The 27,668-nt window shown below is 31.4% G+C and overlaps 1 protein-coding gene across 1 annotated transcript; it reads left to right on the forward strand.

The window, feature by feature from the left end:
- The first annotated feature begins 843 nt into the window (after positions 1–843).
- On the forward strand, positions 844–25,204 carry LOC140051109 (carboxypeptidase D-like). Its single transcript, XM_072096218.1, has 7 exons — positions 844–1,233; positions 13,394–13,590; positions 14,557–14,724; positions 15,668–15,959; positions 18,889–19,028; positions 19,719–19,818; positions 20,674–25,204. Exons 1-7 carry the CDS (start codon positions 1,002–1,004, stop codon positions 20,874–20,876), a joined length of 1,332 nt encoding a protein of 443 aa, XP_071952319.1. The 5' UTR covers positions 844–1,001; the 3' UTR covers positions 20,877–25,204.
- The last annotated feature ends 2,464 nt before the right edge of the window (positions 25,205–27,668 follow it).

The following is a 27,668-nucleotide window of genomic DNA, read 5'->3' on the forward strand; positions in this document are numbered from 1 at the left end:
ACAATCAATATGGATTGACAATCAAATGAACTATGGAGTGACAAATAAACGAGCTATGACAAGCAAATGGATTCATTGAGTGACAATCAAATTGCGTGCATTGTGCTATGGAAAAAGAATGCACATTTAACATTTCGTTTTCAAATAATAGAAATACTGGTAAAACATGAATATTATTACGGTGACATTTTAATTCAAAGTCACTAGCACAAATTTGATCACTTTCTAATTATTCATTATATAAATATGAACGAAAAGGATCATAAATTATTATAATTACTATAAATGTACCGATATTGTAACAATACACCTGTTTACATCGTAAGACAATGTGGCTGTCCATTTACAGATCGCCTGGTGGATGTGTACTGTGTCCAAACAGTTTATTTTTTATCAGATGGACAAGCAAGACAATTCACGCCTCGATATACTTGAGAAAATGTTCCGTAGACCAAAGGTGTTTAATTATTTTTTTTTTAAACATATTGAATTAATCGATCATCATATTAAAAAATAATATGCCTATCTGTAGGCCTATAGAAGGTTGTCGTCACGCGAGAGTGACGCGTTTCTTCCCACGATGAAAATTACGAACCCATAAATAAATAGAATACACTTAACATAAGTATCTATCTAGCCTACTACTCTCGTAAACATTGGACTTTAATACTTCCAACTATCCGTTTATTGGATTCAATAACTAAGAAATTAATTATCATCACATTATAGTTTCTCCTGACGTCATTAAATAAAATGCACCCATTGGATAATGGAACAGTCTGAATACTAAGCACACCTTTGAGTGGAGAACTAAAGAAAATCGTTGAGATGAGAATTACCGGCGCATAGAAAATAAAGGACATTAGAAATTACCGACGGAACATCAACCGACGTATCGCATATAACGCTCACACACACAGCTACATTTTAAGCAAGAATTATCAAAAGAAATTGCAAAAGAAATAATATTCGGAAAATCCGAAAAGCGTTTGTGGGGAGATATGAAATTGGTGGTTTTATTTCTAGTGGCATTATTAACTGTTTATGTTGACAGTTTCCCAGACGATGACTACACATGGACCCATCATGATGCTGAAGCTCTGAAAAGAGTGCTGGATGAAACTGCCAGAGAATGTCCAGATATCACCAGAGTGTACAGTCCAGGAAAAAGTGTGAAAAATGTTGATTTGTGGACCATTGAAATTACAGACAACCCAGGAGTGCATGAACCAGGTACAATTATTTAAATTATTTATATTAAGTTTAGATGTTTGTTAAATTATATTATATTGTGCGAGTTTATTATTTCTTTGCATACCTGGCATAATGAACCAACATTGTTTGTCTACAGATTTTTTTTTGTTTATTCTAAACCGTAATTATATTTACAACTACTTCACTTTATATAGGGTCTATATAAAAAAATATAATGTAATGTAACAGTCGCTTTTTTTGTATCATCAACTACAGCATAATAAGTTGGTATTATAATATGCCATATGCGTTTACGTATCCATTGTGGTAAAATATGTATGCATTGTGGGACAGTCCTCATTTGCATATGCCAGATGTTTTACTTCATTTTTTATTGTGTATTAGAAAAAGAAAAATAATGAAGAAAACAGGTTGGTATGTTGGATATCTGAAAACAATGTAAAACATGATAACTTAACAATGGATACACTCTGGGTATACTTCCTGGATCGGTTCCATACCAACATTGTGTATTAGTTGGCCATAGGGGGTCAGTCTAATTACCGAAAACAACCGAAAACAACCGAAAATAACCGAAAACAACCGAAAACAACCACAAACAACCGAAAACAACCGAAAACAAACCGAAAACAAACCGAAAAAAAAATTTAAAAAATCTAAATACCGAAAACAAATTTTGTATAATATTTTTTTAATGTCGCCCTCTATTGATGGGTGTTTCTAAAGCTAAGACCATACAGAGGCGCAAAAGTCATGGAAGACCCTAAGAAATGGTAGTGTGCACAAAATACAACTCAAAATCGTACAAATTCAATGAAATAGATTACATTTACTTACAAAATATATAAACCCATTTCGTTTTTAGTCTTTTCAAAAACAAAGCATGATTTTATCTAACTTTGCGTTTTTTCGTCCCCGGTTTTCGTCACTTATTAAGTGAATACTGAAGCGATTAAGGATAAAAACGTTATTTACTCGACTACAGTAATTTTACTGAATAGATTTTATTGTGAATCCTTTAGAGTGAGCTTGTTTTAAGTATACTTTATAGTCCCTAGTATCTTTGTATAATTATCTTTGAAAATCTATAATTAAATCGATCATGCTTAACCATAGTCAATTTACTTTCTATACTATGGATTAACATATTCACAATTTTATTTTTATTTTATTTTATTCAATCAAAACCAACAGCGATAAATACCGCCACTAACAGGTTTGAAACATAAAACAATACAACATTAAAAACGGATAACAAATTATTGTAAGGAGTAATGCGCTGGTTTCTGGATCAAAAATCGAAAGACTAAAATTAAAATATTTTTATAGATTCTGTAAGTAAATGCGATGTTATCATTGATTGATTGCATGATTTTTAGTTGTATTTATTTTGTGCACACTACCATCGTAGGGTCTTCCTTGGCTTTTGCGCGCGCGGTTTTGTCTCTGTTATGGTCTTAGATTTAGAAACACCCATCAATAGAGGACAACATTTAAAAAATATTATACAAATTTGTTTTCGGTATTTAGATTATTTTATTTTGTTTTCGGTTTGTTTTCGGTTGTTTATGGTTGTTTTCGGTTGTTTGTGGTTGTTTTCGGTTGTTTAGGGTTGTTTTCGGTTATTTTCGGTTGTTTTCGGTTGTTTTCGGTAATTAGACTGACCGGCCATAGGTCATTTCGACAGGTTGACAAGTCACTTCATATTGCAAATAATTGCATTGTTTCATTCAAGTCTATTGTCTAAAGCTGATTTTCCACTTTCAGTCTTTTTTTCGTTTGTTAAATGGGTGAATATTAGGGCTATTTTTTGTTTGCGTCATTAAAAAATAGTTTTTCGCAATTGAGAACAGAATTGGTTAGAGTTTTAAAACTATATTTAACATTTTCAGTGTCCAGAAGAGGAAATATTTTTCAGTGTTCGGAATTTGTTTTGTCAGGAATCAATTTATATAAAAAAAAAAAAACTATGTACACCATTATAGTCAAATGATGCCTGTCAATCACTCATACATCTTACATATTTAAAAAAATGTTTATTGGCAAAAAAATATTCTGTAAAATATGTTTTTAAAACCATATTTTTGGTGGATAAACACATGCAAGTTATATCAATATAAAAGCAGTTGAATAGATAAATGATCACATAATAAATTTTGATTTAGACTTAAAGCTCTGTCTACGCTATCAAACTTTATGTGACAAAAAAATGTGATGTGCATATATGGACATAATGCGTCATAATACTATCATATTTGGGCATATCACTACCATATTTGGGCATATCACTACCATATTTGGGTACATCACATCACAGAGCTTTATAAGCAAACGTCAGTCAGACGCGTAGTCTTCACACAGCACAGTGGGGCGCCATCAATGTCAATTTTTTTGACTGTCAATAAAAGTGTCCTTTTTGCTTTGAGATACTGTAGTTGCCCCAAAGGTGTTAATCTGTGAAGATTGTGTGGTCAAAGAAAAATATTTTGGGTTAGTATTTACATTAGGATATGTTTTCAAACCTGTCTTTACATTTGAAGGATGGCCGCAGTTGGAAGTTATCAAGATCAATTTAGACAAGAATTAGATAGAGTTATAACCAAGAACATAAATTTGTTTGCGGTTAGAATGAAATAGTTAGAATGTATGTCATACAAATGTTAATTTTTTGTGTGAACTTTGTACAACATACATTCTAAATTGAATGATGTTAAAATAGTCTGCTAAGTTGTCTTCATCGGCCACTTTTCCACCACAACATTTTAAGAAGCCTGGTACGGATTCATGTATAGTGTGAGCCCTTTTTTCACATTTGTTAACCAATGTTGAATCTCAATTACTAAATTCAACATTCCGCAAACTATTTGATGACCAAGTAAAAAGAAAGAAATGTCAGGGAATCCCACAGTCCTTACAGTACAGTATGTCCAGCTTTTGAATTCATGTATCATTGATCAATATTTGTCTTTCTCTTGTGTATTTTTAATAAATTAATAGGATGGGCTTTTGATTTGGACGACTGAAGTACAGTATGTCATATGTATTCACTGTACATGCAGGGATATTGGGACGCGTTTCCTCACTCCAACACAGACACATATTTGATGGTTTCTATGTCCAGGTGACATCGATTGACCTGACCTAGGCAGGGTTTCGGTCGCAAAATGAAAGCTCCCTATCTCACTTTAACCTAAATTATTTTGCTGTTTAAAAAGCATAATATGATACCAATTACACAACAAACACAGTTGGACTTTGAGCATAAACACAAACTGTATAGAAAATCATCTGAAGGATCTCGTACTGATAATGCCTAATATATTTAATGGACCTTTTTTGAAATGCATAAACTATTCAATATGTTTCTGATGGAAATTTTAAGTGTTTTTTCTCTTTCTTTACATTAATTACAGAATCTCATGGATTGCTTAAATTTCAAAATTAAAAAATTGTAGTTTAATACTGTTATTTTGTCACATTTGTGCATATGAACCTTGAAAATATCACAGTTACTCCACAGGGGTGGAAAACATCAAAATAAGCCGGCTCCTAATTGAGGTGACAATAGTGATAATTAGATAGGGAAGTGTGCTTAAGGGACCAACAACCCCTACTGGGACCAACCTTAATCATGACTTTTAAGAGTTACAGCGATTTTAATGATATATTAATATAGCCTTGTAGGGAAATTGAAAACTACCCTATAGGTACTACTAAGGTTAATAGTAATACATTTCATACAGTTTATAATTAGGAATTTGTCCATTGATAAAATATGTCCAGTCTAATTATTAATAATGAACTTAAAAATTCCATATTTTCTTTCCTCTCTACGTTCCCTTCCCCTAATACCTTTTTAAATTCGAAAATCTTTTTATTTATTAAATAAAATTGAACACTACAGTATAGTTAGTGTATTGTCACTACAAATAATAGTTTCTTTATAAGAATTGTTTAATTTAAAAGTGTGTTGGGCTTCTGATCAACAGTTACAACCAAATTTTATAGATTTGTTTAAATGTTAGCATATGGACACAACCAAGCCCACGCATTTAAGTGTTTATATATACCTCTACTAATAATGGTGGTATATTTTGGATCCATTCAAATTACAGTACAGTAGAATGCCATGCCAGGTTTTGATTGTATTGTATTTATGGTCCACTGGTCTTCTTTTGAAATCCTTACAAAGAAAGGATTTCTTACAAATTGATATGGTAAAAGGCCTCACTAGAATGTGCACAGACTCGGACATATCTGAGTTTTCTAGATCGAGAACACTGTATTGATTATACCTGTTGACTAGAGTCCAACCATTTTTGTTTAGAAACTACTACAGTACTACTAACCTCATTAGGCCTACACATTGATATATCTGATGGTTGAAACATTTGCAAAATAATGCATTCATTTATTTACTTAAATTTTAAAAACTGAAAATGGAAAATAACACAATCAATATTATTTCAACAGGTTTCTTTACCAGCAAATATTGATTATATGTAAAAACTAACCGCAAAGATCAATGAATACAACAATATGAATACATAATAATATTCAGATTGGAACAGTTATTCAATGGCGTCATTTATAATTTACAGTTTATATGCTAATTATTTTCATATTTTTCGTCATTTCTTCGAAGCGTATTACTTAACATAAGAATATGTGATCATAAGTAATGATCAAGTAACAGTAAGTGTCTGTCATATTATAAATTTTTGTCTAATATTACTTATCTTTTTAAAAAATGTACCGTAACCAATCATTTTTATTGTGTCATTATATACTTTATTTTATTTATTTAAAAAAAAAACCAAAAAACAACTGTTGATTGTTTTCAAAATATTACCATCATAATAATTAATACTTGAGGTCCAAAGATATAATAAACATATCCCCATCATTTACCATCTTCTTACAAAAACTATCCCAGAATGACCTTACTTTTAGAGGTTAGCTTGTCCAATAAATCTGTATCAAGTATCCCTCTGATAATAATAAACAGTTGTACCACATTACACCAAATTGTTATCAGTAAACAGTTTAATTGGACATAATCTGTGTTGTGATATATGGTGTTGGCAGATTAACCCATCAATCAATCAATCAATCAATTACAAATAAAAGTAAAATTCTACATTGAGATCTCAGCACATTATTTTCATGTTTTATTCACAGATTTCCTACATGTTGTCTTCCATCTTGCAACAATATAGAACACACATTTTCCTATTAGTACAGTTACTGTACAAATGAGTTAATAAATGCAAATATGGATTCAGTCATGTAATAGATATAAATACAGAAATAGAATTGTAGCTTTACTATATATGTATACTATACATGCTAATTATGTATTAAAAATTATAAGCCCACAATTCTATTTCTAATTATTGTCACAACAGACAAACAACACTAGATAGATAGATACATATTCATTTTTTTCCCAATTTTTTTATTTTGTGATAGGCCTAGGCCTTGGTAGTAGAAATTTGGTACATTGAGTGGACTATATTTAACATGTGTCCTTTATAGACTCCTTTACTTTTACTAACCTACTACCTGTCTTCCATTTTTCAGCTTTTATTTGATGGTCAATTAGGTAATAGTTCATATTCATAATCACTTTAACCCTGAATGTGTTCATTTCACATACATATCTACGAACAGTAGCTAATTAGGTGTTATCAGTGACATTACAGTATACAGATTGTCAGATGAATGCCATTAAGATAAAAGCAACAAAAGCTATTTATAAATATCTTTAAAATCATATTGAGCCTTAAAATCAATAAATGAATAATCTCTAATTATGAAAATCCATTGTTTTTTTAGTTGTTCTTCTGTTTTAGTGTTTCTTTTAGTAACTAAACATTAGTGAATAGCTGTTATTGCACCTGAATGTTATAATCATACATATTGTCTAATGTACTGTAGTTGTCAATTGAACAAAAAGAATATCTTTATACAGACGAATACTGGTTGCATACTCAATACATCTGAGAGGATCATGCGACGATAATCTGCAATTATTTCTCAATTTTAGTAAAATATCTAAATCCTTTTATCTGTGCACAAGCTGGAAGCTGCTAACCCCAGTAAAACTTAAATCCCAAAGGATACAAAAATAATTATATAAATCCATGTTATGTTAGACTTACTTCCCCTAGCTCTTCCCATGGAAAACTAAACAATTAAGTAGGATATACAGTACCGGCATAAGCTATAGCATTTAGTACTGTATGTTACATAAATGGAAATTGTTGCTACAGACAGTAGGCCTACTATCCTATCCTATCCAAGGAGACTCGGGCTGAAATGGTAAAAAACTAATCTAAAGAATAATTTAAGAATTTGAAAATGAAGAAGCAAAAATAATAAAAAACAACAAAAAAAGACAAATTTAAAAAGACCGCCCACCATCAATCGAGCTCTACCAATTGGACACTCTTCAGTGGGGACGTTAAGATGAAGTTCTGATGCTGACCTAATGTTATATCTTGCAATGTTTTTGTAGAAATTTAGGAAAGGGATGGGAGTGGAGGGCTCTAGCCAGATATTTGGACCCCTTAGATCCGCATGGTAGTGGTTTTCTGAAAAATCTAGTTTTCTGAATGCAATGTCATGCTTTTTGACATCGCCCTTTTTATAGTTATCATAAACCTAGTATAATGTCATTTTCCTGGTGATAACCCCTGTAAAAATGTTTAAATGTGCATTATCTCACTTAAAAAATAACATATATCCATATTTTATGTGTCATTAAATATTATACATCAAATATCATCCAACTCTCATTTGTAGCCCTAGCCTTAGAAAGTAGAAATCACACTTTTAGATTCAGATTTACTGGTGATTGCTGCAAGTTCTCAAATTCTGTATGAAAATGTATATTTAATCGGAGTCTTCTGCTTTAAACTCGGTTTTTATTTTAGATGCTTCAGCAAATTTGTGTATCTAATAATTGTAAAGGACAAAAAGGGAAAAATTCAATTCAATTTCTTTATTGCTGCAATTAATGCCATCAAAGGCCAGTATCCGCTTAAACATACTACATCATACAAACATATACATATTTACATTTAAAATTATTGTTATCATTACAAATCAAAACAATTTACAATTCAAATACAATTGCAGAGTTTGTCATTTTCACTTTCATTCTATAGAGCAATAAGAAGTATTTAAACCAATAAATTTTAGTTAAGTTACTGTACCTGAGTATCATAAAACTTTGCCACAGTAGTCACCTATTACATAAACTTGTGTTCACGTTTTATATCATTGTTGATGTAAAGGAATCTAATACAGTACATATTTCCTGTTTAAAATATAAACAAAAAATACCGAATAATGAGGTGCACATGTTTTAAATTTATATAACAATAAAGATTGTTTACATTGGAGGTACTTTACTGTCAGATATAAGAGTATAAGGATGTAAAATGATGCAATATGAATTCCTATACCTTGATTTATTATCGCCTTAAACTTTGAGTTCATATTAGGACATTACATTTTTGTTTCATTGAACTGCCATCAAACCTTAAAAACTATGAAATGAGAAGTTAATTCCATTTCACTGAGGCAGCTACTGAAACTAATTACCCATGTGAAAATCAACAGATTTGATCCAAAAGTCTAGGAATTAGTAGGCAATGTTTAACATAGAAAAAAATCATGGTCCAGTACAGTACTACAAACCAAGAGTCAGGCAATGTTTCAAACATCACAGTCCCAATACGCTAGCAATTCAATTGCATTAGCAATTCAATACCAATGCCAATGAAATTATTCATATCATAGAAATTACAGATATACTGTACTCGAAAATATCTGACATCCAATTTCAAATTTATTTTCTGAATGTAGTAAAACATATTATCTTCTAAATGGCAAGCTACGTTATATGCAAGTTTTATTCAGGAATTGATGTAATGTATTACTTTAATAAGAAAACTGTCATTGAAAAAAAAAAAAATCAGTATACATGTTTTCACCATTATGCCACCACAAGAATCAAAGTGGTAAGAGGTAGCAATCCTCTGTGCAGGCCAGGCAATATGTTATCAGATTGAAACTTTACCAACCACTGGTGGCTAGCCCTGCTATGTATGATAGTAGGATAGTAGCTTACATCATGGAGGAAAAAAATAATGATAACATATACAGTAGTGGTGAAACATATGTGCACAAAGATACCATCATACTGTGCTTTTTAGCTGAAATACCTGTACAGTATCATGGGGATACAACTGTAGAAATAATCTCTAAATTCCTTTTCCAGAAGAAACTGTTAATAATAAAAAGACATAATACTGAAGTTAGAAAATTACATTATGTTATAATGCAGAAATCATATCAGGTATCATTCAATATAGCATTTTGAGCTATATAAATACAAGACAAGGTATCGTCTTGCTGGCATGCCCTGTCTCAAATTAAAGACAACTCCACACTTATATTATCACCACTGAGATGTACAGCCAGTTGATAAATTGGTCGGTGGGTATTTTGATAGCCAATGGTCTGATCAATTAGAGAATATGTCGCAACGATGATGTTTTAACATCCCAACGCCAAAGGCCCTTTCACAGCTTCTAACAAATTAGATAAATCGTACGTGTGGTGACTCACATTAGCTTTGTGTCAGCCCTACTTAGTTGGCCTTAAAGTTTGCGTTCTTGGTTTTTGCTGTTGCACGTTTGCTGTTAAACATTATATCAATACAGTAGTTAGTAAAACAATTTTCAAGAATAAAGAAATTAATACATTTGTCAATTAGTATTTCCATTTAACATTTTTGTTCAGAGATTACCCGGTTTGTGGTTGCGCATGATCATTCTATTGAAAACAATTCTAATTTTTAAAATTGGCAGACTATTGCTTCCAAAAATAACAAACACTATCTCCTTAGATGACTGCAATTTGCAGGTCATTGCAAAAGACAGATAGAAAGGGTTGTGTCCAACTTAGATACCTGGAGACCAACCCAAGGGAAGAGGAAGGTGGGTAGACCTATGATGATATATGCAGCTCCAAGAAGACACAGGTTATACAAGTAGAGATCTTGAGACCATTATGCAAATTAGGAACCTATGGAGAACTGTCATTGGGGTCTGTCAGATGATGCCTGAGTGAGTGTGTGAGTGCTGCTACAGAAATTAGCGTTGCTATACTTTAAAGACAGGTGGTCAATCAGCATGTCCATATCTTGAAAACCTGTAATGCCTTAACAAGAAAGAAATAAAGTGTCATACAGAGATATAAATATAGACAATACATGTTGATTTAAAATTATATAACTGTCAATTTTTTATACCAACTGGACAACTGCAGATTTAAAATTACCGAATTTATTGTCCTATGTGAAGGGCAGCCGGTCACTCAGCTTGTCCAGAGAGACACAACTGTTCGTAGATTACAAGTAATTATCATTTCGTAAAACTAGAGTATAAAGAATCGATGGAGTATGTTATTAAATCATAATTGTACCAAGTGGATAAAACTGTTTCAATTATTAGAGCGTATCAGGTTGAGCTGAGATAGATTTGTGTACAGCACGCTATTTAAATCAGCTATCATTGATCCTAAATGACTTGAGAACTTAACCGAAAAATCTTAATACTCTTGGATGCCATACAGCCATCCAAGCATTCATACTTTCTTTTTACCCACAACAATTTAAAGTTCACATTATGCAAAATTGCAGCGGTACTAATAGATCGAATATGTATTGACAAATTTATGCGATAACCATGTGATTTGATATACAGATCATGAGACTAACATCAGTAAGTATAAATATATACATTTATGACGTTTCAGGTACAATTTTATGAATAAAGCCATTTAGATATTAAGAAGGAGAATATGAAATGCATCAAGGTAAGTACCAAAAAATGACTTATGATTATATATAGTCATTTAGCTAAAATGACTAGCCATAATAATAACAGAAATAGGGTGATGGTAATGCTGTTTACCACAATAAATTTTTTTCTTAAGGTATTTTTATCAAGAATCAGCATGTTGAGGTAGTGGAGCTTTTTAAAAATGTTTTAAAAAGTATTTTTTTACTGTTTTAATCTAACAAATATGTTATGTGCAGTGATGGCCTATTTTTGTAAACACAGTCAATAAAAGAGATACAAAACAAAATCATTGTATCTTCTGATTACCTGCATGCATGGCAAATTCATAAACGCTAATGTTTTGGGCACGTAATAAATCCAACAAAAGAAATTATTTTTAATTGATTATTCTCTAGACTTTGCTAATGACTATGAAAAACAACTATCATAATAAGAATATTATTAATATACTGAAAGCAATTAAATAGAGATTAAAGTAAAATAACTAACCATAGGCTTAATTCACATGGGGTTGAAACTGGACATGCATGCACAGTTTTTCCATGTAAAAGGACGTTATAGGACAGTCGTACAAATGCGTGGTTGTAGATTTCATCAATGTTTCACTCCTCCGTCTTTCATAATAATCTCTTAACCACAGGCTTCTTCCGGTATAATCTTTGAAAAAGGACATATAATTAATTTTATAATATGAATTATATTAAAGTAACGTTACTGACACTAAAAATAATTCATTATAAATCAGGATATGAAAAGTATGATTAACTATTGATTTATGTACTTGGGTGACGTACATGATAGATAACGTGTAGTTACCATTGGTTGGTGACGTTAAAGGGTATAGATAACAAGGATCGATATTATCTTAGGTTGCATGCATGCCGATTTATGTAAGAGGTGTATCTCAAGCTGGATAATTCCAATGTGTACCATATTACTGCTGGAGAAATCTAATAAAAAATCTGAGAAAACAATATCAGAGCTCAAAAGGTATATCTTAAATAATAGCATACAATATGCACATTCTCTACTGCAACAAAACATAATTACTTTTTTTACAAAACTATATTAAGAAGCAATGTATCATTATAATCACCACACTATAAGGTAATGGCACATATGTTTAAATAATTAAATGTCTGCTGGTGTTAAAACGACAGTCATCTGAGACAGTAAAGTGGCAAAAGCATGACTTATCAACAACCTGAAGCAATCTGAGTTCATGTCAAAATGCTAAATCTTCTGAATTTTATTACATTCGTAGTTAATTACCAACATAATACAGATGTCTTCTCATCTTTTGGTATTTAACGTCCAAACAATTTAAAATGAAGCTCAATCAATTTTTATTGTGCCATCCAACCAGTCGAACATTAAATGACCACATTTTGGAAACAAATTTAACTAATTTCTTATTGTAAAATGTTATAATCAACTCAATTACAAAACTTCCAAATACAAAAGTCTCCCAAAAAAAAAAAAAAACAATTAAGGCATTCTGGCCAAGCTCTGGTTTTGAAGTTAGTTGCATTTATGTTTGCTGCTGCTTCTTGGAGCGAAGTAACCCTGATTCACTACTCCCCAAGTTGCTTTTCATCTTGTGGTCTGGGATTGGTGATTCTTTACTTATAAACAACAACATTTTGAAGCTTTTAGTAAAAAGATTTGCCTATTGCGTGAGATTGGAGGTGTGAGAAGCATCTGGCGTTAGTCTCGCGCCTGATGCTTCTCACATTATGTTGACATTTATGTTGCAACCATTAAAGTCACTGCTCCTTTAAAAGGTTTTACAGCATTGTCCAATGTAATACAGAAGTAAGACAAGCTTTTAAATAGCATCTCCAGGCTGATTGAATTATAAATGAAAACAAGCGTGTTTGTTGCTGTTCATCAGGGAGTACCCTCTGTGACATGTTAATATTTACCGTTTGACATTTTTCGTTGTTTGTCATCCAACTGAGAGGTGAAAATAGGATATTTATCATTTTATTTGTTTTAAAATGAGTTTAATTTGTCAAACATATTGTAATAAATTAATATTTCAGAAAGAAAAGACTGTATTCAAGCAAATGTATTTGTTATTTATTTTTTAAATTATCAGTTTGTGTATTATTTAAATGTTCTTTGAGTTTGGTCAGTCTTATCACACTCATTGTGGTCTTTTAGCCATCGTAAAGCTTTGAGTTTGGTCAGTCTTATCACACTCATTGTGGTCTTTTAGCCATCGTAAAGCAAGAAGTAAAGTTTTCATTTTAGTTAATTTTTTTTTTTAATGAAAACATTTGTTTATTTTTTAACAGGTGAGCCCGAGTTCAAGTATGTTGGCAACATGCATGGCAATGAGGTCGTAGGTCGAGAGATTCTTCTAATTCTTATACCATACCTTTGTAAGGAGTACAACAAAGGAACTCCAACAATCGTAGAGCTGGTTGACAATACCAGAATCCACATCATGCCCACAATGAATCCTGATGGCTATGCTATTGCTCTTGAAGAGGTAGGCCCATCATCCATTTTGTTGTTGACCACTTAGTTTACTTAGAAGTGTTTTTTCAATTCCCTAAAGAGAAAGTGATATGACATAATGATACAGAATAGTATGGGAGAGCTATGACTTTGACTGTTCCATTTAAATTGCTTTATACCCTGGATCCTCTCACTGCCTTCTCAGGTGTGAAATTTAAATTTCAATGTATTACATTGCACATGTGCACGATAAAGAACTTACAGGGGATTGTCTCTTTATGTGCTGATCATGGAGGTATTGTACTGGGCCCTCTGAGAGAAGTCAGTTTACTGAAGAGGTAACTCTGGTATAAAGTAATAAAATCAAAAGTTTCTTGCTGTGAATTATGTGTGGTAAACCACCTACTAAATTATTACAAATTAATTTTACACATATTTAACATAGTACACATGTGCAAATCATGTGAAATAATAAATCAACTCACCAATGACAGTGGATGTAATTAACACTCTATCCCAGAGGTGACCACCTTATTGGAATGCTGTTTTCTTTGGCTGGATTGAAATGACAAAATTATAATTAGGTTCTGGAATAAGAATGTAAATTTTCACAAACGCTTTGATTAATTTTACAAAAATGCAATAGTCGGGAGGCTATATGTAAAATTTAAAGCAAGACAGAATACATTAAAAAAATATGCCCAAATATGGTCTAGGCCTTATGGTGTGTTACAGAGATTGCATATATGATCAATTTCTACCTAAAATTACCCTAAAACTAAAGTTCTATCTCTTTTAAGCTTAGTTCTCCCTAGGAAGTAAGCCTAAGTATGGACCAATCTGTCATGGTCACTGTTGCATTGCATCAAAGCAAACCATGCTTTATACAAACTCTATACATTCAAAATTGCGCCATAAGAAAATCTTTCTATCTGCCAACAGCTTGATTTTGTATAGTTCTTGTCTAAATGTTTTATCAATAATTTATATTTTTCAGTTTCTGAAGACTGGGAGTAATTCTTGGACTGTAGGCCGTCAAAATGCCAATAACGTTGATTTAAATCGAAACTTTCCTGATATGGATAAAAAGTTCTTCAAACTTCAGAAGATGCATTCAAAAATAAATAATCATATTACTATGACAATGCAAGAAATTGGACATTTGGTAAGCATTTAATAAAAAATATGTATTTAAAGTATATTTCAGTACAAGTTTAAACTATGTAATTAAACAGGATTTACCATCCTAAATTATACTATCCATTTTAAGTAATGAGACCCTAAACAGGAACAAGCACAAAGCTTTGATTGAAAAGTTTTTATAAACAAATAAAGGTAAAAAGGTAAGGTAAGGTAGCCAGATCTCCTCTTAAAAACAGCCAGGAAAATATGCTATTGTTTCATGGGCCATACATACACTTGTTCCATTTCATGAAGGCAGCAGTGTTTTGTTAAACAGTGGTCTTTTTAAGATGAATTGAATGGCACAGTCTTCCATTCCATGGAACAGAAGAGGTGTGAATGTAGCTAGAGTTGCGATACATGTCGCTAGACCTAATAATCAGATTTAAGAACTTTGAACTTCAAATTTGACATGCTTCTCTATGGAGTGGAGCTGTAGCTTGTTGGTTAATGTGTTTGCCTTCCAATCCCAGGGTCCCGGGTTCAATCCTGACGTAAAATGAAATAGGGATACATGTTGCAGGACCTAATAATCAGATTTAAAAACTTCGGATTTTAAATTTGACATGCTTCTCTATGGAGTGGAGCTGTAGCTTGGTGGTTAATGTGTGTGCCTTCCAATCCCAAGGTCCCGGGTACAATCCTGACGTAGCGCCAAGGTTCAATCCTGACCTAGTGCTAGGATTGTAACTCACGACTCTTTTAACTCCACTCTCTATGAGATGAGACTTAGTTTATAAGCATGATAAATAGTTTACCCATCCTGTATCCTGTAATTGGCGAGTTTGTGCTGGCTGTTGAATGCGTATGAAAAAAAAAGTCATCCAAAGTTTAGCTAAATGATTAAATAAAGCAAGTAGCAAAAAATTGGGGATATTTTACTGCCTACTTTTGAAATCCAACAACAATTTCGTTTAAAATTCTAGCTTCAAAAAGAAACTCAAGTCATTTTGAATTGGATGACAGAATATCCATTTGTTCTATCTGCAAATCTTCACGGTGGCGATATTGTTGCGAATTATCCATTTGATGCTAGCAAAGATGGCCGACCGCATTACCAAAAGTGTGCCGATGACGCAGTCTTCATAGAATTGTCAAAAGCATACTCACAAGCCCACGCAACAATGTCTGATCCAGGTCGTAAAAAATGCGACATGACCGAGGAAAGTTTTGATGATGGAATCACAAATGGAGCGGATTGGTATCCAGTTCCAGGAGGTAAGGAAAAAATGTTAACAACAGTGCAATAACAGATTTTATCAGACCTCCCCTCCCCTAAAAGCCTGATGACACCTACAGTAGGGTTATATATGAAAGTATGCTGTTGTAATAGTAGACCTACATTGTGTTGATAAAAACTTGTGTGTTTTAAATTACTAAAATACAGTAACCGTTTATAAAAATATGTTTTAAAAACTTTAAATGACCAGTCCCAGAAAACAAGGCAGTTGTTGATAATGTCAAACTGATTGATGATGAAGATAATGATGATGAAGAAGATATACAGATAATATGCAGTTGTCATATTCATTTTATGACTGTGGGCATTGATTGATTTTTATTTTTGGATATGTTATGATAAGATTCCATTAATAAAAGAAATTATTATTTTTAATGGTGCAAGTAGTGATAATGATAATTGCTTTTTTTATACTTAAGAGAATAATATTTCTTTTACTTCTACTAATATTTCTACTACATTGGACAGACGAAATATATTTACAGTACAAATATTGATTTGGAAAAAAGATAATAGATTGTTGGCATTTAGCGTAAACTAATGGCTTACTTAATAGTCTGTTGGATAAAAGATTGCAGCAGATAGTGATAATAATGATCTGAAACACTGCAGTTGCCATGCATCTATATCCCCCAAGGGAGACTTTAATGTTAAATAATTTCTGTCTCATTGTTTAAAGAAATTCTTATTATTTTCAAAGTTAATGACAGTTTTTCTAGAAGATTCACTAGATAATTGTAGACAAAATAGTGTAAAAGATGAATTTTAGGCTCTATTTTTGCCATCAAAATAAAATTCATGCGTACTCTGTAAAAATTCCTGTACTAGATATGTTGAATGCTGTATGGTTTATACAGACTTTTGCTATTGAATGCATATATATATGTTGTATTGAAATGACTGGAATTTTATGCTGGGAAGAGTTTAAGCTTCATTTTAATTGCCCCAGGGTGGGGTGGAAGATTGGTGGCTATATGATAATGAGTGGATAGAAATAGATAGGATAGAATAATACATTTTGAAAACCACCTGGTTTGGAGTTACTATTTTTACTAGTAGAAAATAGAATTCTTTTAGTCTTTAAATTTAAATCTTCTGTATTAACATATGAGAGGAAGCTTAAGATAAACTATGTTAGAGCTCTCAAAACGCTGACAGGACATAAACAGATCAAAGTCAAAATCAAACACAAACCCTGAAGGATTTAACACTGACGTAACATTTTGTTTACATCTTATGAAATCTATGATTAAAATAAATTCCTCTGTAATACAATGCGAGAATTTTAATTACGTTGGGGGATTGGAAATTTGTTATACACGTTGTTTACAGTTGTTTTTTCTTGCTCGTTTCATTATTTTATGTACTGATGTTTACCATGAGGTTTATTCGTTATTCATAACAAATTAAACTTTACAGAACTTTACAGATTTCACATTGTAATTCTATTCTTCTTACATCAACCATTTCAAGTATAAATGTACAATATTTACAAATACAGAATCATACATAAATTACTGTAATAAATTATACATATATTTTATACATATAACAAGAAGAATCTACAATAATAATATCGAACAGTTATAAACCGCTCTCGCAATGTCTATATAGCGAAGTTGTCAATATTTTTTCAACAAATTTTTGCATATGATAATTACATGAAATATTCGGTAATCCATCAATACATTTGATATTAACAAAACTGTAGTGAGAAAATGTAAATTTAAATATTGTAGTTAGATATACTGTAGGCCTATATATTTATTTAACAACGAATAGAAAGTGAATAAATATTTTTGATTCATAAATTCAGTAAAATAATAATGATAAAAACATACATTTCAAGTAGTTCAAAAGATCAATATATTTTCATAACATATATTTTATCAAGATAGAAATTAGATTGTAAAGTTATTTATATCAAAAAGAAAAACACAATGTGAGAATAATAAACACTGGCGCATATTGATACTTGGCGGGCTTATCATTATAATCTGTATTCATGACAAATAGCCATGGAGATACCGCTGACGTACGTTTATGTTTACAATGCTCTTGCAAGCCAAGCTTGTATTAAAGCTCTTTCTTGTAATGTAATGCCCGTGTAATAATGAATCCTTGGATAATATGTCATAGATGATAATATGTAAACATTTTTGGATGCATGTTATTGACTTAATGAATTTTTAGTACAAATTTAGAAACATTTCACTTACTGTACTTGATTTTTAGTAGGAATTTAGAAATATTTTCATATTACTTACTTATTTCCGCATCTATAAAGTAGGCCTATACTGATGCATTGTATATAATATTTAAATCAATGAAGAATTCAAATAATCTTTCTATTTTGTAGTGGTTATCAAACCAAATCATCTGAAATTTTATTTAAAAGATTGAATTGAATAATTAAATTTCTCATGGATCACAACCACAAACAATGATGCTTATATATATTATAATAATAATAATTCAAAGACATGTAAGCACTCTGGGTTGAGAGAATGTAAAAGATATGTGGTAGGTCTGCTATGATAACATTCTGATGATGAAAAAGGACACAAGACTTTCATTCTTACTGCTTACAGACTCCAGTTCTCTCTCCCCCACCCCCCACCTGCAACTAGATTATAAAACAACTTACATGATCAAGTATTTTAATTTTGCTATTTATCATTAAAACGTAAGAGCGTCTAATGATGTACAATGTTCAATTATATCCAATGGAAATCTTTTCTTCAGTTATTTTATATCCTTCAAATAACTGCTACGATGGATGAATGAATGAATACCAAAGACATACACATTTAATTTATATCGTATATTCTCTTATGACTGTATAAAAATGTACAGTGACGTACAACAAACCATATTAAAATTTATAATATAATTTTTTCTTCATAGGCATGCAAGATACGAATTACATGTACACTAACTGCTTTGAGATCACACTGGAGCTTGGTTGCAATAAGTTCCCTCCAGCAGAACAGCTACCTCAGTTTTGGGATGACAACAAAAACGCACTTATAAAATACATGCAAATGGTACTGTCAGTCTTTCTTATATTATATACAGTAGTTTACCCTTCCTTTCAGATTCCCTAGTTAAGGGGACACCTTTCTGTGAACTGAGGGGTGTAAATTATATGTAAACATTTAAGTGGGTAGGCCTACCTTGTTCAAGTGGAAACTTTGTATGGTTCCATAGTTGTCCCCTTAAAAGAAGTACTATATTTCAAGTAGAATAAAGTTAAACTGGTACCTACTGTACATTACATCTATAGTAGCAGGAAGTTGAAATAAACTAGAGTTTGGAATGTCATCATTCAGAATAACTATTTCTACAGTAGGCCTACTGTTTCACCACATAATAGAAGCATCACTGCTCACCATGATATTTAGGATGGAGGATGGTAGGACCACCTCATGCATCCAAATTTAAAATTTGTCATGGAATAAAATGAAAATTAAAAACATTCAGAATTGTGTTGAATTTGATTAAAGATGGTAGGATAACAACAGCACCAAAAACCAAAAACTTATTAATTTGGGTAATGTGGTGTTGTAATTTCCCTTCTGGATCTTCACCTACCTCATGTAATTATTGTGAACCCATAGTTCTTATTAAACCCCTTTTTTTCAATTATTTTACTTAAGTATATATAATACTAATAAATTATAATCTCTATAGATTTTTAATCACCTTCGTTACACCTCATTATTTTCTTTAATTAGGTTCATATTGGCATCAAGGGCTTTGTAACGGCTGAATCAGGCGATGTGCTTGAAAATGCCGTCATCAGTGTTAAAGGAATCAACCACGATATAACGACAGGTAAGAATCATGTCTTACGACATAAGGATTCTCGGTCATGCGAACGACAATACAAGATTTATCGTCCTTTATGGACGTAACATAAACCTATGATATATACTTTTACAATTAGTCAATTAATACTTTATTTACTATACTGTATTTTCCACATTCAAGTATAGTTTGATTATTATACAAATAATGACTGTTTATTAGTTGAATGGGGAGAATATATTTCTAAATATTGACTGAAATATTCTCCCATTCTATGACAAACGTATCAGTACTGGGGTTCCAAAGGAAATTTGTGTTCAATAATAATTCGTTGCTTCTATCTTTAATCACTATCGATGGCTATGTTGAAGTATGATACAAAAACTGAAATAAATCTATAATATATATACTGTACAATATTTACATGAATTAGATACGTAAAGGCTATCAAAAAGGTTGCAGAGTAAAACAGTTATAGATAGACTTAATAGAACCATTCAAGATAAATTTTATTGTAAAATAGAAATATGTACAGTAATATTGAATGACACAAAATACAAAATTAACCGTAGGTAAGAAACATGTAGTTGAAAAGTGTAACATTTCATCAGTCCACAGCCAGTGACGTAACATAGAGACCTGATCAGTACCCCTGGTTTAGGAACCCTAAGTGGCCCTCTCAATGCTGGAGGCATTTAGCCTTTTCGACATATTTTAATGCCTGCTTTTTCTCTGGGGAGCCCCTGGGTTTAGCCAGTGAGGGATCATAGACGTTACGCCACTATTCACAGCACCAAAAGCAATGATCATTGGAATAGCACTTTACAAATACAAATTATTATTATTAATGTAAGCTTTACATTTTGATTTTATATCTTATAGCTCCAGATGGGGATTACTGGAGATTACTAGTACCAGGGAACTACAAGGTAACCGCATCTAAACCTGGTTATCTACCAAAAACCAAAATGTGCCGCGTAGAAGATACACTAGAAGCTACTCACTGCAACTTTGTACTTACAAGTCGGATGTCCGATCTTGAACAAGATATACTTCGTGAATTGAGGGAATGGGACAAGCAATAATGAGAAATTAAAAGAAATCTATTTATTCGTCAATGTTTTAGATGTGTGTGTTATTGTATTGAGACCCACCGTTTATTTGTGTTCATTCTAATTAATGTTAATATTTTGGATATGTAAATGAGGTTATTTTTTAATGATCTCATTTATATATATTCTAAATAATGTATTTACATACAGGTAATATTATTAAGCAAGGGAATAAACAAGGGCACACAAACAGTGTGAATATGAGGTCATTTTATGATCTAAATTAAAATTTACATACAGGTATTATATAAATAAACATACGTAAATGAGGTATAATTATCTTAATAATATAAATTAAAATTTGCAAAAGATGCTGATAAACCCTTGTACAGGAAGGTGGGTGAGGGGATACCTTGCATGAACAAATGAAACTTACATTTTTAGATCATACTATAAAACAATTGTGCACTAAAGTCTATAAATCATAGACTCGCACCTCACAGTGATCGACTCTTATTACTTACATGATTTTGTGAAAAGCTAAGTCTTTAGCATTTATATGCTGATACAAGCTTAGACAATATGCCTATTCTGTTTTTATTTACACTTAATTCAGAAAAAAAAAATTTTTACTTTGGCCCTTCCATATGTATCATAGATGGAATGACATCGGCGTCATAATTATTCAGAAATCAAGTACGGAGTCTATGCTGATTAGCTGTCACGCACGTATTGATTGATTAATACACAATGATGCATTTCTTGCTAACCCATGTATGTTGCTAGTTTTTTACAATTAGAACTTCATGCTCAAGGTATTGGATTTGCCAATTGAATCGATATTCAAACATGTCCACAATACATGGGTAGTTTAAATCTCTGTCTACACTATCAAACTTTATATGACAACAAAAATGTGATGTGTTCATATATGGAGACGATGATGTCATATCACTACCATATTTGTCAAACTAGTTTGATAGTGTAGACAGAGCTTAATATATATAATATTTATTTTATTTTTTTTTTATTTTATTCAATTTCCAGGTAACATACAAAAATCATAAACAAGGTACGGCATCATTCAACAAAACAGAACAAAAGTACTATCAGCACCTGCGGGTAACCAAAAGTGGATCAGTTCAAAAGAACTGCACTGTCGAGTGGCTTTCCCAACTAATAATACGAAAAACGCAATAGACATAAAAACACAGTGATAGTCTAGATGAATTCGATATCAGTAATACATTTTTTCAAATCCCTTCTAAACCCCCCAAAGTTAAACAGGACTTTGTTTTTGTACTGTGGAAATGTAACTAAAAAAAGGAGGGGTACCTTATATATTAATTCATCTACTATTTGTCTAATTTAAATAATTTGTATTCAATACGTATAGGCCTAGGTTAATTTTAAGTTTTTTTTTAAATTCTGATACAATTTCTTAACAGCAAATAATTGGTATAGGCCTATTAAAAAATGGTTATTGTTTCATAGTTTAAACCTGAATTGCAATAGACCTTATGGATTATTGAGGTCATTTACACACAATCTCAAGAGAAATCTTAAAAGATCCTGGAAATCAATTCCCAGACATAATTTACTATTCCATTGCTTCCCTTCATGATTCGGCAAACTCTTTGTCTTGGTAAAAATAAATTTCTTAAAACAAGTTTGATTGAACCCAAGTTGCATTGAGAATTGGAGAGAAATTGAGATAATTTGAGCATTATCCTGGCAAACAATTCTTGCATACACGTTGACCTAATAATTACTTCTTAACTGCATGATAAGGCAAAGCCTTTGTTAGAAGAAAAATAATTAAAAATTTGAAGTTTTAGTAAAAAAAAATTTAATCAGGAGAAAATAGTGATTGTATGCTTTCTGTTACATAGAACCCTCCCTCCACCTTTATTTAGCAAGGGAAGCTGGTGACATCTGAGACACTGTGTGAAATGACCAAGGAAACTATGGGTTTTAACACTATGGCCAAAATACCAGAGATATGATTCATGTCTGCGAAACCAATTTAATATTCGGTCTACTGCCTCTAACCTGTATTTCTTGCTTCAATTCATAATTTTGAATTAATAATTAAAAATTTAAACTATAAAAAGCAGCTATATCAAAATGGTTGCAAATTGGTAATGAAAAAAAGTATTAAAAATTATACAAAATATTAAATATAATTATGATAGTTTGACTATTTTAAATATATGTAAGAAATGTTCCTACATGAAATGTAGTTTTGTTGAATAGAGAATATATATTCAGAATTTTTTTTGTATATAATGATCACAGAGGTTAATTAATTTTAGTTTAACATAACGGAACAATATGTTTCAAAAGATAAAATCATTGTTCTATGAACAAAGTATTATTTTGATCTGTTTTTCAATTTTCATTCATAAGCAGAAGCGAAAACACATAATTCCCTAAAGATTATTGTGAATTACGCTAGCTGTCTATATTGGTCTTGACGTAATCTTCAACCGGAATGAAATCACATGTATTTTTGTAAACAGCATGTCATAACTGTACAGTTCACAAATTTGTTAATTAGGCCTATTCCCATATCTAATTATATGTCCAAATCGTTTTTTTATTCATAGAGAAACACAATCGATTTTCCTAGATTTTGTAACGTAACCACAGCAATTTTGATTGTATGCTTAATAATTAACGTGGAAACAAGTTTGTTTCACTCGTAATTAATCTCAGATGTTATAATTAATGTAATGACATGTTTAATTTAATGAATGTTAGAATAAAAATATTTGGAGCTAGAAATGGAAATTACTGTTTTCAATTAAAGAGTCAAAATTTCTATTATATTTAAAATATAAATCTTAGCAACGACATTGATAACCTCACAAGCTTCGTGAAATAAGTCCAGAGGTGTTTTTTTCTAGTGGTAAAACTTATAGGAAATTTATTAAAATCTACTCTCACTTATATTATAAGTATTTGAGGCATTTTCATTAAAGAAAAAGGTATATAAATCAAAACAAACAGTTACCTGGTTTTACAACATTTTGTTCTAATCTCTGCAAATTATTATCGTTGTTGCAAATTAAGGTTTATTTCTTATTTTTAAAAAACAACTGAAATTTGAAATCCAGGAATATGCTTTATTAATGTTTTCTGTTGGTGTAAATGAAATCTGTACTTTGAACTGAATGTGTATTTATCATTGAATATACACAGATTACAAGTATTGATGTGTTTTAGAATGAAAATTACAAACATGTTTTTATTTCATTTTAAAGAAAGTTGAACTCTCATGTTTACAAACTCACCGTTATAAATTATGTAAAAGAATATATATTTTTGTAGCTATTGTAATCATAGGGAAGAAATATGGGTGTTAGTATAAGGGGTCTACATATTTGGTACTGCTCGTAAGATGGATTCTTAAGCTCTGTGTACACTATCAAACTAGTTTGACAAAAAAGGTGTGATGTGCCCAAATATGGTAGTGATATGACATCATCATTTATATATGGGCACATCACAATTTTTTTGTCACATAAAGTTTGACAGAGCTTTAAAAGAGCAGTTTGTAGTGGTTGCAGCGGTTTAATGTGGAGATCTATTCAACAATGAAACATCTCATATTCTTGTGTGGATCATAAGACTTTGGTTTTAAATCTATTTGTGTTTGGTTGATAAAATGTACTACTAATGTAAAAATATTATGTATAGAAAAATCTATGGTGCAATAAATGTGCTCCTGTAAAGTACAAGGAGAACGTAAATTATATTGAAATTAATAAGGCCAAATTAAAAAAGGTTAGTTTCACATCGAAGAAAAGACTTTTGTTATCTATGAGGAACTTGGGCCTTAATCTTTTTGTGTGATTTACTAACATGAGGATCATAGTTTTAAAGTCCAGTTGCTGTTTACACACCTTGGAGCACTTGGCGACTGCGATCACGCAATTTTGCACAATCTTTTTTTTTACTGATCATAAGACGATCATTTAAAAAATATACAAAATAGCAAATAAGTTTTAAAAAAATGTGAGCCTTAAAAAATTTGATGATAGAGTGAAACGACCATTTATTTTATTTGGCCTATTTAATATAATTATTGTGTTGTATACATTCTATTAGAGGGTTCTTCTATGTTGTGTAAGCTGTTTGGTTGATGGAGCTAAAAATAAGAAAAAATATTGTGACACTGTTCATTCCATATTGTTGTCTGGTGTTTATAATAAATCATTATATGATTTGATAATTGTTGTTTACGATTATTTTTTTTTCCATTGTCAATCTCAAATGCAGTAGGACCCTTACTTTCGGGGCATTTTTATTATGGAAACACTTTCCTCTGAAACGAACATGAGAAAGTATATGCTTAAATTTAACACTGGCTGAATGGCTGAGCGGAAGCATGTCAAATGGCCGAGAGATTAAAGCATGAGTTTACTGTACAGAGCCAACAATATCGGTCGACTCGCTTCTAGTTCTGGTGGTGGAACAAGTCTTGTATTACCTGGTTCACAAAATAGCCCACCTATCTGATAGGACAGTGATTAATTTACTGTACTATAATCCTTGGCCATGTGCCTAAAGACATATAACATTTAATTTAATTCGTGTTGTTGCCAGAAATATGTGTGCTGCCCTCAATACTATACTGTAAAAACTACTACGGTATAGAGGGCAATGTGTTGTATTTGACATCCACCACACTACGTTACATGCATCAGATTAGACTAGTAAAGTTCGTTCATTCATATGAGGGCACACCTATGCGACTAATAATGATGAGTTGCACCTGCTTATTACCCGGTTTCAAACAGGCATAAAACAGTTGTTTGAATCATATGCGAGCTACAAGTGTTTGTATGATCCTCCTATATTGCTCTGATATAACTCCCAATAGGAGCCTGACCACCTTTCCATAGGTTTAGTTACGCAATACCTTTGCACTGAATTACAACGGGGGTATATCGGATGTAAGCGATGGATTAATTGAATACAACTTTATTTTAGAATAGTTTGAATAAATGTTTTGTTTTCGTTGAATGGGGAGAATTATTTATGTTTATGAGTTGAAAGAATGACTTCTATTTAATGAGGCATAGCTGAGGATGATGGTTATATTTGTATGTGCAGTGGTGTTGAGTTTTCATGACCTTTGGTTTGGTTTTAATGCGTACAGTTCCTTGATGTTGGTATAATCCAGATGAGTGGAATTACTGTAAAGATAAATACTGTAATGATAATCATGAAATGAAATTCATAAACATAATAAGCAATAACGACAAAATAAAATGACTTATTTATTAATCTTAGTTTTGCATACATGTAACAAAACAGGATGTATGCATTTTAATTATTACTGAGTAAATTTAACTCAATTAAACAGCATAGAATTTCCATAAGGAAACTTCCTAAAATTGATTTCTGTAGTAATATAATCCTTTAATAGGGTTTGTGTAAAATATTTTAAATTTGCCCTTACCTACTTGGATAATATTCATGTCACTTGTCCTGAAAAATAATAATTTTAAAAACATTAAAGCAAATTAATTTGAAATTTTTGTATGTGGGATTGTTGAAATTTGTAAAATGTTTTGCTCAATATAATCTTACATACAAAAAGTATTCTCAAATGTACTGAGTTGTTCAATTAAATCAGAGTTTGGGCAAAACATCTTCCGACTAATTTAACTCGCTCATTTAAAAGTCGCTTTACAACTTTGTAGTCTTAGTAATCTTGTTAAAAATACAGTAGTATCTCTATTAAGTGGACACCTTCAGTACCCTGAAAAAGTGTCCCCTGAATAGAGGTGTCCCTCAAATTAGTGTTGGCCGTAGTGTTAAACTTCTCCTTCTGTCATGGGGAAGTGTCCACTTAAAAGAGGTTCTGCTATAGATACAAAAATAACATACTGTACATAAAGATGGCATGTTACCATTATTTAATGGATGAAACAATCTGTGTTTTAAATATGATGAATAAAGTAACCACTGGTTCATGTAAATACCAGAACTGTTTGGATTTTGTATAATTACAATCAAGCTAGCTGTTCAAGCCATCGACGTAAAAACAACCATCATAGAAAAATAATTATGTATATAAAAAAAAAACATACACTATATAAACAAAATTAAAATATTTAGAATATTGTGATTAAAAAAAAAAGTATTGGTGATAACAAATTTGCAGGGGAAATAAAACATACCAATACACCCAATGTAGAAAAGACAATTATTTGATTAAATAAATACTACGGAAAAACAGTATAGAAAAAATTGTCTTTAATGTAAAAAGATATTTGTACATCAGTTACAATAAAGCGAAGAATAAAAATATTTAAAACAAATTGATATTGGATACATGATAAGAAATAGTTTAAAACATAAAGAGCACCCTCTATTTGGTGTACAGTAGCACAACTTGTAGAATTTGATAATACAGTAATATATATATAGAGAGAAAACTTTACCAAAGTATGCAACTAGATTTGTATGATAGACAACATGATTCAATAAACCTATATAACCAATAATAATAATGATACCACATTTATAGTGCCCTTTCATGGATAAACATCTTAAAAGAAACTATACATTCTCCCCTAAGGTCTTGTCAGTACAGCCAATTCCAACGCTCTTCCCTTTGTTCTTGACACTGGCTGTTTGTGAACTAGCACAACGTGTACCCCTTACTTATCTCTAAAGATCTACTAGGTTCTTTAAAGTGCACATAGAAATTTTGTTTACACTGTACAGCGGTTTATCCTTATCAGAGAAGACTCGTTCTACCACCAGAACCCTTGACAACATCATATGGTAATAGATTACAGTTCCACT

This window comes from Antedon mediterranea, chromosome 6 (assembly GCF_964355755.1).
Source record: "Antedon mediterranea chromosome 6, ecAntMedi1.1, whole genome shotgun sequence".
Lineage (NCBI taxonomy): Eukaryota > Metazoa > Echinodermata > Crinoidea > Comatulida > Antedonidae > Antedon > Antedon mediterranea.

Bases quoted from the DNA above. Each gene is read 5' to 3' on its own strand.
- LOC140051109 (XM_072096218.1), top strand. From the start codon at position 1,002: ATGAAATTGGTGGTTTTATTTCTAGTGGCATTATTAACTGTTTATGTT. The intron at 14,725-15,667 runs GTAAGCATTTAA...TTAAAATTCTAG, and splicing joins TGCAAGAAATTGGACATTTG to CTTCAAAAAGAAACTCAAGT. The intron at 19,029-19,718 runs GTACTGTCAGTC...TTCTTTAATTAG, and splicing joins TTATAAAATACATGCAAATG to GTTCATATTGGCATCAAGGG.